At 38.0% G+C, this 13,952-nt stretch overlaps 1 protein-coding gene across 1 annotated transcript in view; it reads left to right on the top strand.

Moving 5' to 3' along the window:
* Positions 1-13,952, top strand: part of GAN (gigaxonin) — a 53,663-nt gene that overhangs the window by 23,970 nt on the left and 15,741 nt on the right. Inside the window, exons 2-7 of the mRNA XM_014536725.1 lie at positions 3,122-3,236; positions 5,576-5,926; positions 7,611-7,828; positions 8,053-8,174; positions 12,115-12,227; positions 13,401-13,550. Coding sequence (XP_014392211.1) covers positions 3,195-3,236; positions 5,576-5,926; positions 7,611-7,828; positions 8,053-8,174; positions 12,115-12,227; positions 13,401-13,550 — 996 coding nt within the window. The 5' untranslated portion in view covers positions 3,122-3,194. The remainder of the gene's footprint in view (positions 1-3,121; positions 3,237-5,575; positions 5,927-7,610; positions 7,829-8,052; positions 8,175-12,114; positions 12,228-13,400; positions 13,551-13,952) is intronic.

Genomic DNA, 13,952 nt, shown 5'->3' with positions numbered 1-13,952 from the left:
AACCAGCACAGTGACTGAAAAAATATAGTCATGACATCCTAAGTGAAACATTATTAGAAGACGCATCTGCTGCCAAAATAGTACATGATGCATTTCAGAGCCAAATATTAATGTTTTAGGTATTATTCATACCACTTACACTATTTTTCTCTCTTGATTAAGAATTGACTGAAATTTTTCTTCATTTTTAATGAAAGTCTTAGGCATATAGATAGAGCTAGGGTACAACAAGTAAGCAATGAAATACCTTTTGAGTAAAACAGTTCAGTAGAAACTAAAGAGGCAGGAATAGCAGATATGAAATATGGGGAGGAAACAAAGTTATCTGAATATCCTCTTTATACCTTCAGGTCATTATATATTCCATCAGTTTCATCTTTGAGGTCTTCCAAGGTCTTCTACTGACACCAAAATCGACTGGCTTCCTTGTACTGGTACATAGCTGTTATCCTAACACCCTCCTTCATTATTCCCTGTTTAATATCCAGGGGATACTAAATGCACTGACTGCCTTGATGCACTGCCTTGTTTGTTGGGACACATTTTCCAGCATCATTCTGAGAAAGGTTTCATGGGGGATAAATTGTTTTGAGACCTTGTGAAGCTGAAATTGCCTGTTCTCTGCTGACATTTGATTGGTAGGCTGGCTGGTTATAAAAAAAAAATCTAGGTTAGAACCCTAGTGTTTTGGCTCAGTGGACAGAGCATTGGCCCAAGGACTGAAGGATCCCGGGTTCTATTCCTGATCAAGGGCATGTACCTTGGTTGCAGGCTCTATCCCTGACCCTGGTCGGGGTATGTGCAGGGGGCAACCAATCGATGTGTCTCTCTCACATCGATATTTCTTTCTCTCTGTCTTTCCTCCTCCCTTCCACTCTCTAAAAATCAATGTAAAAAATATCCTCAAATGAGGATTAACAAAAAAAAAAACTGTTACAAGTGTGTGAAGATAATGATGGTGTCAGTCCTAGAGTGTCTGGGCAGCATCTGGCGAGGCAGGGCCTCTGTCCACCCTTGGCCTGTGCACAGCCTCATCTGTCTGCCCCAAAGTAAGGTTACATTTTCTACGAGTGGTGTGACATGAAGAAGTTTCAGAAGTGCTGCTCCATAATGTATTGGAAGCCCAGAGCCTGTAAATTAGGCTTATTGACTGTGGGTTTCGCTGTTGCATGATCAAGCAAGGTTGTTTTCTAGGGGCAGATCTATGTCCGTATCTTTAAGTCTTTCCTTTTGAGCTGATCAAATCCTTCAAAAGAGTCTTCCAGTTTCTTGCATGGAGGCCATAGGTCTGGCTTTCAGCATTTTAGGAACAGAGATGAGAAAAAAGATTGGTAGTCTCAGCATTCAGTATATAAACACTCTCTTAACTCCATTTTTGGCATGGTACACCTACCTCAAATGAGCCTAATATCATCCTGCCCACAGACCCACCCTCAGTTTTATATTTCAGAATATAAACCACTTATATTCCATTGGAACTGGGGAGAGCCTTACTGAACTGTGCAGGAGAGTTGTGTGTATATGTGGAAGAAGGATCTGGGAATTCAACTATTTCTTAAGACTTTTTCAATCCATTCTTCTATTTTTAGCTCATCTTTTACTCTTCTACTAGTATTCACAGCTTCCTCATACTACCAATTCCGATCCTTTGGGGGATCTTAAGTGCAATTTAGACAGTGTCTCAGCTTTCTTCTGCTAAATTAGGAGTATCTTTTAGACTTTGGCTAAGGTACCAGTTCTTAAACAAGACACAAAAAAGCATTGACCATGAAAAATTATCGTTCATCACGTTAAGTGTCAAGTCTGCCAAAAGATTAATATCAAGAATATAATAAAGGACTTCTCCACCTCAATATGAGGAAGACAATGTACTCAGTAAAAAACTGAAGAAGAAATTGGAACTGAACATGTGTTCCACAGAAGAGGAAATACATGTGACCACAAACATAAGAAGAGATGTTCAGCACCTGGATTGTGAGGGAAATGCAGATCACAATGCAATGAGAGATTATATTTCACTCACCAGATAGGCAGAATTTAGGAAGTATGACAGATTCAAGTGTCGTAGAATTTGTGGGTCTACAGGTTCTCTTGCACATACGTGATGAGGCTATAAACTGCTCTAACTACTTTGGAGAATCATTTACTATCATCTCATACTTTGGAGAATAATTAGCATAATTCTCCCAGAGGTACCACCAAGGGAAATTTGTTTTGCCTAATACAGAAGAAGACATGTACGAAAATAGTCCTAGCAATACTGTTCACAATACTGAAAACCTGGAAATGGCCCAGAGGCCCATCAACAGGAAAGTGGAGCATTGTACAGTAGAAAGAACAGAGAACCAGGGTGATATGCAGCAATATAAATGACTCTTAGCAATGTAATATTAAATGAAAAAAAGCCCCAAAAGATTATAGACAACATGAAACTCTTTCATAAAATTAACAACTTAAAATTATATGTAGATACATTTATTTACATATTATATATTTCATGGATGTTTATATTATTATATTTCATGGATACAATAATAAATATGTGTATATTATATATTTAATGAATACAATAATATTGTGTCATATATATTTCATGGATACAAAAAGAACACAAGGGAAAATTAAACATAGAATTTAGGGTAATAGTTACTTCAGATGGCGGAAGTAGAAGAATGGAGTGGTGAAGAGGAACATTGGTTAGAAGCAGGTTGTTGTCAGCATCATAGCTTTTGTTTTGATTGGTAGGTTTGTGGGGTCCTAGTTACTTTATTAAAAAAATAATTGGATAATTAAATACATGAAAAAATAAGCTGAAAGACCTGAGGTTCCCAAGGTGAAGTAGTAGAGATCCTTGTTCACATGGATCTTATCTGGTTGTCTTGTTTGTTTGTTTGTTTTGTGTGTGTGTTTTTAAGAAGTAGCATTTTGAGTCCGGGAACAAATGTTTAGGAGTTGAAAGTTATAAAATATATATATATTAATCTAAAGTTAACAAACTGAATTTTCTAGGTGGGGTTCATATACTGGTAATTATCATAAACTTTATAGAATATTTAGTGCATAATTATTTATGCCTATTTGTTCTTTCATAGAAATTTTACATTTTTTTTTCCTTTCTTAGGACAAAGTTAAACTATAATCCTCCAAAAGATGATGGATCAACCTATAAGATTGAACTTGAAGGGATATCGGTAATGGTTATGAGAGAGATCCTGGATTACATCTTCAGTGGGCAGGTATGATGAGACACAAAGGAAGGAAGACTAAGTAGAGGCTTCTCAAGCTCAGGGTGAGGGTCTCCTTTCATCCATTCTGTGACCACGTAACCTTCATCTTCATCTTCTGTCGCCATGTGCTTGCCTGGTCTCTGCTCCTGTTAATGGCGCCCACATGTGTTCTTCCGGGGCTCTGCTCTTTACAGAAAGGCAGACTGAGCAAGATCTTCCCCAGTCCCAGTTTTTTATTGTACATCCTGAGCTCCACCTTCTAGCATGAGATGTGAAGACCGTGGAATGCTCCCTTCACTGCTGTCTTTTTGTTTTTAAATCTTAATTTCAATTTTGCTTTTTTCCCATTCTGTTGAGAAACTCATTCTGTCTCCATAGCATGGAAATGGGAACTTCCTTGGGCAGGGGGGATATTTAGAAATAAAGAGTTCTAGACTCACAAATGACAGGCACCTGCATTGTATTCATGATTGGTCCTGTTGCCTGAGCAGGACCAGTATCCCTGCACCACCCCTATTCTTCCTTTCTGATTTCCCTTTATTCCCACTTATGTTTCCGGGGGTTTAATGAAACCTGGGGAGGAAAGTGATATGTGGTTAGACTTCTTTTCTTTGCCCTCTTCCAACCCTCTGCCTGCTATGATTGAAAGTATAGCATGAGGACTCGTAAGAAAAATCTTAGGTGTGAATTAGGGCTCATTTTTTTTTTTTAACAGGAAGAAGTTAGTGAGAATGCATTTTATCTTTACTCTTTGAGAGCTTGTTTCTGACTGTCTTTATTCCTTCTTCATCATATGTTACTTTTCCTTTTTGTAAAGGTTGTGTCTCCTACATGTTTCTAAATATTCTGAGTGTGCTGTTCACTTTCTCTAAATATATTCATTCTGTCTAGTCAAACTCGGCGATTGTCATCCTTTTTGAAGTTTTTGGTTTAGTTTCATGATGTTATCTCCGTTTCTGTAAACACTAGGTGGTGGGTGTGTGGATGTAAGGTTATGTGTTGTATGATTGTTAAAAATAAATGAATTTAAATTAATTTTAGGGCAGCCCTTAAAATCCTGGAGAAAACCAGGCTTAGGACCAATCTCTTACCTAACTTGTAAAATTGATTCAGCAGCAGTTGTAACAACTTATGAGCCAGTAAGAGCTTACTCATATTAAGGCTTAGATTTGAAACCTGAAGCCTTATTTACAGATTTTGTTCCCAATTTAAATTAATTGTGGTTTTAAAATCATAGTTACAAGGTAAGTTATAGCAAACTCCTGATATGGCAGTTTAGTTTTACTGAAATAGAATTTAGTGGGGGTTTTTTGTTTTTGTTTTTTTACATGCCTACATTTGAATAGTCTACAGCTATCCACTGTCTTGTGGCTAAATTTAATGTTATGTAAATGGGAAATTTCTCCATACTTGTAGCTTACCCCATACACTTCTTCCTACTTTTGTTGCTCATTTTCCAAGGTGGTTGGCAATTATACATTTTTTTAAATCTGTGGTGCAAATGTGTAAAATGTAGTAAAGTGTTTCTTGCTGTTCTGTACTCTGAGCCCTCTCCTCCCATTTCCGAATGGAGTTATGAACACCATTCTTGGGACCACTTGTGATCATGGCAATATCTTAGAGGCCTGTTTCTTTACGTCGTCTTACTGTTGAATAGAAAAACTGTCAAGTGGGTGGAGGAAGAAGCATCAGTCAGAAAACTAAGAAAATTAAGGATAAGTAAATGTTCAAAATTATTATTAAAGTCTTATAAAAGGGATTCTTTCCAGAAAGTAGCTTTGGGACCAAATTGTATCTGTTTTACCAAGCCGAGTACAGTGTTTGGTGTTCAGACAAGGCTTCTAAGGCGGTATGGAGCCCCTTTCTTCAAGGGGCTTACATTCAGCTTGCGTACCATTTGGCAAAGGCATGAACTTAATATATTGGAGGCAACATTTCCCATAGCCCTGGTGCTACTATTTAAAGAAATCACCTTCAGTTTACCATAGAATACAGAACTTTCAATTTCCTAAGCATTTCAATCATTTAAGGTTTTTCTCTAAATTGAGTATAGAAGTAAGCCAACTGGACAGCTCACCTTGAAGAGTTATTGTTAGTTAATATTGGTAAAGCAAGGGACATGGTAGGAAAAGTTAACCAGCCACCACTGCTTATGTTATTCAGAGGTTCCTTGGGGCACTTAAACTCTTCTTGGATAAAAGTACAATGTTAAACCATATGAAATTGCCAATATTTTATCATCTTTGACCTACAAAAATGGAGCTTTCATGTGGTTCAGCCTAATAGATTCGTGGTTTGAGTTTTAAATATATACATTCAAATGTAAAATATTTATGAAATTCTGACAGATCCGGCTAAATGAAGATACCATCCAAGATGTTGTCCAGGCAGCGGACCTGCTCCTGCTGACAGATCTTAAGACTCTGTGCTGCGAGTTTTTAGAAGGCTGCATTGCTGCTGAGAACTGCATCGGGATCCGTGACTTTGCACTTCACTACTGCCTGCACCACGTGCATTACCTTGCCACGGAATACCTGGAGACTCACTTTCGAGATGTCAGCAGCACAGAAGAATTCCTAGAACTGAGTCCTCAGAAGCTTAAGGAAGTGATTTCTCTTGAGAAGTTAAACGTTGGCAATGAAAGATACGTATTTGAGGCAGTAATTCGATGGATAGCACATGATACCGAAATGAGAAAGGTACTTGTAGTTTATAATGTTGTCTAACTTTGCCTTTTTACTTATTTCATTGATTTAGTTACTTTTAATCCAAATTATCGATGTCTTTCTCCTTCAACGTGAAAGACTTGCAAAGTTACGTTCTAAAAGATCTCCGTAAAGCATCTTCCCATAGGATCATTAAAGTGGTTGGTGTTTCAGAACATAATGTCCTCTGTATGTTGTTCTTTATGGGAAAATGCATTTCCAGGTTAAGCTGGAGATTATCGAAATGCAGTGTCCCCAGACTCACTTTCATCACCCTAAATCATTGGCTAACCTCTTCAGCAACTCTGATGCAGGCAGCAGGGCAAGGGGGGCACTGGGAGCTCTGGCACAGGGGGGAGGGCTATGGGCTCTCCCTGGAGTGATTGACACCACTGGGGAGAAAGCAGGAGAGCACTCTGAAGTTTTCATGATAATGCAGGTCCAAATAGGAAGGTTCTGGGAGTGAGCCTGGGAAGGAAGGGTCTTCAAGAATATCAGGCTTTAGATCCAAATTGTTGATGCACTGGGGGAGGGAGCAAAGTCACAGGGCTTTAAGTCCAGTGCTTATCAATTAGATGCTAGCTTCAATTACTATACTTACAGTGAAAACTACATTAGGTTTTAGAGTAGTTTTCAAATGTACAATTGCGTTATTAATTTAAGTTCTTGATAACCATTGACTTATGTTTTAGTGATTACTGTATAATTATGTAAATTCGGTAGGCCTGTGAGTATGTCCAGAAACTATGCTTGTAGACTCAGCATAGTTATACAGTTGATGTTCTATTTTCCACATTAGTTGGGTAAGTTAGGAAAGGAGATAAAACGTTTTCCAGCTTGTGCCATTCACTGAGTCCACTATCAGTAGTTTCTCCCTTACCCTCTTCTTGCCGGAAAGTGATGAGGATGCTAAGGTCAACTGACTGCTGGGGAAACAAGAGGCAGTTTTTCATCCTTTGGTTAATCTGAACATGATGCCGTAAAAACTGTTGCCTTTTAATGCTCAGGGCATAGAATAGTATACCTTAAAATGACTATTTCAAAACCAAGAAAGACTATCATTAAAGAGTTTCACCTTATGTATGTAGAATGCTATAATCATTTGGTTCAAATTTAATGATGGATCATGAAAAATATATAGTTCATATTTACATGTTAGATATGTTTAACAATAATTACTTAAGAAATAATTATATAGTCCTCAGGATTTTTTTAAACTTTGTCTTTTCTAATTTTTTCATATAATAATAATGTTGAAACATTTTCACTAACTGGTTTTCCATATTGTATCAAGCTATTACTGTATATAATACTTCTATAAACATGATTTAATTCACAGCACATTCAAGCAAATTGTAGCAGAGTTCTTGCAAGTTTTCTTATTGCTATGGGAACCCTATAGGGTGTAAAGAAAGCTGCTTGAAACTTTGCAGTGATACATCAAATATAAATATGAATTGATGATTTTTTTAAATTAAACTTTTTAAAAAATCAAGGCTATGGGAAATATAAAGGAACAGGGCTGGTAAGCATATTCACGGAGTACTAGCATTTATAACTTGCCTTGTGATAGTCTATCAACAATTTCAGTGTTCCATGAGTTGAGAAATCCATATTCTAAAAGCTATGTATTGCATTCTCCATTTTTCCTCCCCATCCTCTCTACCCTCTTCTGCAGGTCCACATGAAGGACGTTATGTCAGCACTGTGGGTTTCAGGATTAGACTCCAGCTACTTACGGGAACAGATGCTGAATGAACCATTAGTACGAGAAATTGTCAAAGAGTGCAGCAATATACCACTGAGCCAGCCACAACAAGGAGAGGCAATGCTGGCCAGTTTCAAACCCCGGGGCTACTCAGAGTGCATTGTGACCGTTGGTGGAGAAGAAAGAGTGTAAGTATGGGTGTGTGTTGTTTGAAAACGGTATAGGGGAAGAGAGATCTTTGTGTGAGCAAGAATTCATAATATTTTTCAGTATCTAAAGCATGATAGCAGTAGATTTTTTAAATGGTTTAAACATTTTTTGGAGTGGCAAACTAGTCATAGTTATTGTAGTCATAGTTATTGTAGCAGAACTACATAAAACATATTAACTGCTAATCTATTTCCCTTTTTAGTTCACGGAAACCAACAGCAGCAATGCGCTGCATGTGCCCTCTTTATGACCCTAATAGGCAGCTTTGGATTGAACTGGCCCCGTTAAGCATGCCAAGAATTAACCACGGAGTGCTCTCAGCAGGTACTGTTCTGTGGCAAATTTTACTTAAACACATGATCAAGTAATGTGTAATTTCTGGGTTGTGCAGAACAACTCAGCCTTTATTTATTTATTTATTTATTTTTTCTTTTGGTTAATCTTCACCCAAGTATATTTTTCCCATTGATTTCTAGACAGAGTAGAAGGGATGGTGGCGGGGAGGGGGGAGAGAGAAAGTAAAACATGAATGTAAGAGAGACACATCAATTGGTTGCCTCCTGCACACACCCCAACTGGGGCCAGGGATCGAACCTGCAACCGAGGTAGATGCCCTTGACTCAGATTCGAACCCTCGACCCTTTGATCCTTCACTTCACTGGCTGATGCTCTAACTGCTGAACCACACCAACCAGGGCTGACAGCCTTTTAAAGAGACAATTTTATTATCTCTCTGTGATGACATTTTTAATGTATTTCTAACTTTTAAGACTATGGTAAGAAGAGTGTCTTCTGTCAGTCCTTGTTGTCCCCAAATTATAATACATAGCAATTTTTCAGACTTTAGTATATTAATGACCTAACTCAGTGGTCGGCAAACCGCAGCTCACGAGCCACATACGGCTCTTTGGCCCCTTGAGTGTGGCTCTTCCACAAAATACCACGTGCGGGCACACACATACAGTGCGATTGAAACTTTGTGGCCCATGCGCAGTAGTCGGTTTTCATCCTGGGCGAGTCTATTTTGAAGAAGTGGCGTTAGAAGAAGTGGGGGGTGTCGGTCAGGCAACGGGAGATGCGGTGCAGACAGGCCGTCCTAAGCCTTAGGAGTACCCTAATTAAGTTAATAACAATGTACCTACCTATATAGTTTAAGTTTAAAAAATTTGGCTCTCAAAAGAAATTTCAATCATTGTACTGTTGATATTTGGCTCTGTTGACTAATGAGTTTGCCGACCACTGACCTAACTGGTAGAAGAGCAATGAGCTGTGTGACCATACTTGGAACACAGAATTTCTCTTAGCTGTGATAGTCACATCATCTTTGAAATTCAATTTAGAATCACAATATATAACTGTGTCTAAAATAAGAGTATATTGTAAAAGCAGGCATTTCATATGAGACTCTAGAAGACATTACTTAACAATGGCATAAAGTTATTTTACCACAGAAAGGATGTTTTAGTTGACCTTTACAAGTTTGAAAATAGCTCCATGGTATTCAAAGCTCTTATTCAAGGAAATGATAGAAAAGGTTGTCTTTGCTGCCTTACCCCTGTTAGCCTCCTTTCTCTTAATCTTGGATCTGCCTTTTGGGTTCACCCCACAAGTACCATTTTACTTCATTCTAATTTTTGTCAGCAGTCCTTCTGGGATCCTTACTTTATTTTTTAAAGCTATATCACATCGCCCTAGCTAGTTTGGCTCAGTGGATAGAGCGTCAGCCTGCGGACTGAAGGGTCCCAGGTTCGATTCTGGCCAAGGTCACACGCTCGGGTTGCGGGCTTGATCCTCAGTAGGGTGTGTGCAGGAGGCAGCCAATCAATGATTCTCTCTCATCATTGATGTTTCTATCTCTCTCTCCCTCTTCCTTCCTCTCTGAAATCAATAAAGAAATATATATTTAAAAAAATAAATAAATCTTTATCACACCATACCATGTTATAGAAATGGCTAAATCTATACTATAGTGTAGAAATGGAATAATTTTCTGGGTGCCAGGTTAATTGAAATTATTGTCAAAATAAACAGCTGGATGGAGTGGTATAGCCAGTAAGATGTAGGGCTGATTTCTCTGGTCTACCTTTTCAGAATTTGCTTCCTTAAATTTTCCTCCCATGATGTATATACATATTTAGAATTTTCTCACATGCACACCTATCACAAAGGTTCCTATATCATTAATTTTCAAAAGTTTCCTAGAGAGTTTGACATTTCAGAAACTTTAAACCATGAGGAGAGGAATTGTGTTCAGTTGTATGGACTGAGGTTGTGAAATGATTGAAGTAGTTCCTATTTGCCCAGCCATTCTGCATTTCTTCTTTTCTTGCATTTTTTAATTGATTGACTTTTTTGGTCATTTATTCTTTCCCTCTATACTAGTTTAGAAGTTATATTCTTTGTGTATATTCCTTTGAAGGTTTCCTTAGAAACCAGAGCCTATTATCAAAGCCTAAAGTTAACCAGTACTTTTATACTCTATTTTTCATGTTTTCTAGTTTAGTAGTATTAAAATACATGATCATTTATAAATACAATATTTGCATATGTACATGTTTCATTAATCTGTTTTATATATGTATCTATAGGTAGATTGTGTAATCTTACCCACATGTTTACCACTTTGTTTTTTCTTCCTTGCTCCTCAGACCTTCCATTTAGGATAATTTTCCTTCTCTTTAAAGTTCATCCGTTTGAATTTTCTTCATTGTGTTTCTATTGGTAGCAAACTCTTCACATTTATTTGTCTGAAAGTATCATTACTTTGCCTTCATTTTTTTTTTTAAATATATTTTATTGATTTTTTACAGAGAGGAAGGGAGAGAGATAGAGAGTCAGAAACATCGATGAGAGAGAAACATCGATCAGCTGCCTCCTGCACATCTCCCACTGGGGATGTGCCCGCAACCCAGGTACATGCCCTTGACTGGAATCGAACCTGGGACCCTTCAGTCCGCAGGCCGACGCTCTATCCACTGAGCCAAACCGGTTTCGGCATGCCTTCATTTTTAAAGGATATTTTTGCTAGGTATAGAATTTAAGGTTGGTATTTACTATTTTTCAGCACATTGAAAATATCTTTCTACTAACTTCTGGCTGTTATTGTTGTCAGCCTAAAAATCTATCTTTTCTCAGGATTGTATTTAAAATATTTTTCCTTAGTTTTCTGCCATTTCATTACAGTGTGCTTACATGCACATTTTATTTGACATTTTACCATATTTGGGGATTGTTGGTCATCTTGACTCTGTGGCTCAGCCTTTTGAATCTGGATCTTATTCATTATGTCTTCAAAATATTGCCTCTGTTCTCCTTTCTTCCTTTGATTTTGGAAGTCAGATTAAACATGGCTAGACATTTTTACTCCATCCTCTGCCTCCTACCATTGCTTTGTTTTTTATGTTTTTGCCACACTGTATTGCTTTCTTTATTATTTCTTTTTATTTATCTTCCATTTAATGAATTATCGCTTTAATATGATGGATCTGCCATTAAAACCATCTATTGAACTTTTAATTTTATCTGTTTTTTATTTTTTATTTCTAGAAATTTTCTTTAAATCTTTTTCAAATCTGCTAGTCACTTCTTTAGTCCTATTTCCAAAGAGTTATCTTCAAATTTGTCATTATTTCTTAAACATAGTAAGCATTGTTGTTTAAGTCTTTTGATTATTTCAATATTTGAAATTTGAATTCTTTGCAAGACTACCTCCTATTGTCTGCTTCATAGAGTCTAGTTTCTGTGTATACCTGAGTACAGTATTAATTTGGAATTACTATTAATCAAATTCAAATCTTGAGATTTCCTGGATAGGCAAGGAGATTTAAATCTGGTTTCTAGTTCTGGTTGGACTTCATCCTGAGGGTTAAAACTTCGGAGAGGCACATTTGCTGTGGGCCTGGAGTTTAGATTTGTCTTTTTCATCCCCTCAAAGCCATTAAAAGAAAGATTGAATAGTTTCCCAGAATAGATGAACTGAGATAACCCAGAGCTGCTTGGTGGGTTGAGTGGGTGGTGTCTTCCTTTTATGCTGTAGGGTAGAGGGAATCCATTCAAACATACTGAGTGAAGTAAAATGGTCAGTGACTCACTTCCTCTCTCACCAAGGAAGGAATGGAATCTGATAAAGATCTCAAATCTGTTGTTGTTATCAGAGAAGGTTTCTCCACATTCTCTCTCTACAGCTGTGGCATTTATATTCAACCAGAGGTGGGTATTGAAGATTTGTTTCAACTTTCTTGTGTGTCTCCTTTGATTTTTGCAGAAGGATTTTTGTTTGTATTTGGGGGCCAAGATGAAAATAAGCAGACCCTGAGCTCAGGAGAAAAGTATGACCCAGATGCAAATTCATGGACTGCATTGCCACCAATGAATGAGGTAAAACATTGCTTTTTTATTTGTTCGGCATGTTTTTTTTTCCTTTGGCACTTTTGTTTTGCATTTGAGTATAAGAAAAAATGTAGCAACCCTGCCAGGCCCCCTTGCCTAAGGCCAGTGCCTGCCCTCCCAGCTCTCCTCTCTGTGCCATCCCCTTGCTCAGTCTGATCTCCTCGCAGTCTCTCAGACCTAGAAATACTCCTGCTTCAGAATCTTTGCCAGATACCCATGTTCTTTGCTTCCTTCAATGTTTGCCCGTATGGCACCTTGTCAGGGCAACCTTGCCTCTGGCCCATCAGTTCTCCTGTCTCCCCTACCCTACCTTCTTTCTCTTCATACCATGTAACACCTTCTCACATACGGCAAAGTTCACGCAAATTCTTTTTGTTTTTTTGTTAATCCTCACTTGAGGATATTTTTCCATAGGTTTTTTTAGAGAGAGTGGATTGGAGAGGGAGAGACAGAGAGAGAAACATCGATTGGTTGCCTCCCACACATGCCCCGACCAGGGCTGGGGATTGAGCCTGCAACTGAGATACTTGCCCGAAATCAAACCTGGGAGTCTTCAGTCTTCAGGTTGATGCTCTATCCACCAAGTCAAACCAACTAGAGCGTTCACACAAACTCTTGATGGCAGGGGAGTTTGTCTGTGTTTGGCTGACATTCTATCTTCCGTGCTAGAATAATGCTGGGTGCATAGGGGACACTAAGAAAATATTGACAAATGAATGTGAAATGCCTCCAGGTTCTGTCATTGCCATAGCCTTAGCACAGACCTGTTTCCCACACTGCTTCTCTGCTGCAGGCAGTCCTGTTACTGTGGTTCTTGTCTTTCACACATCAACTTGGATACACTTGCACAAAGAATCTTACTGAACCAGAAGTTAATGTGTGTGTTTTTCTATTTGTGAGCTATTGTGAGTAAAAAGTACTGATTCTGACGGAGAATTTACCATGCAGGTAATTCCCTTGTTTTGAGAAATTTCTAGGCTTGGGTTCTCTGTCTATTGTGATAGACAGAATGAGCTGCTAGGGAAAGCAGAAATGTTTGAGAGAGAGGGTTTTGAGCATGGACTTCCTTGCTGGAACATATCTGTAATTTTTATTAAATCCATAATACTGGCTTTCATTATGACAGCCTTTTGTATACAAAGATCTTTGATGTCTTTTCAGGCAAGACATAACTTTGGAATTGTGGAGATCGATGGAATGCTTTACATTTTAGGAGGAGAGGATGGTGAAAAAGAGCTAATTTCCATGGAGTGTTATGATATTTATTCTAAAACCTGGACAAAGCAACCTGATTTGACCATGGTTAGAAAGGTGAGAACCATATCTTGTGTTTACAAACTGGATTTTATAGTGGATGTTTTTTTATTTCCTACATAAGTCTTTTAATACAATTGATAGTGTTAAAAGAATTAATGTTACAGAATTCTGCTTCTATTGGTAGTTTGCCTTTGCTATCAGCCATACACCAAGGTGGGAAATGGAGGGTGTGTGAGCATTTACCTAACAGTGGCTGTCTGGCACTGCTGTGTCCAAGGCCTACACTTGATAAATGCTTTGTTAGTGCACTAACTTAGGAAGCAACCACATCTTCTAAACCTATTTTCTTAATCATCATGCAGGACGAGGGAGAAACATTAATTTTGAGGTAAAGAACTACCATTGCTCACTGGGTAGAATAAAAAGACACAAATGGTCACATTGGCTCTATAGAGC

Source organism: Myotis brandtii, unplaced genomic scaffold (assembly GCF_000412655.1).
Source record: "Myotis brandtii unplaced genomic scaffold, ASM41265v1 scaffold165, whole genome shotgun sequence".
Taxonomy (NCBI): domain Eukaryota; kingdom Metazoa; phylum Chordata; class Mammalia; order Chiroptera; family Vespertilionidae; genus Myotis; species Myotis brandtii.
The sequence above is the reverse complement of the archived record's forward strand: the minus strand, read 5'-3'. Positions and strand labels throughout refer to the sequence as shown.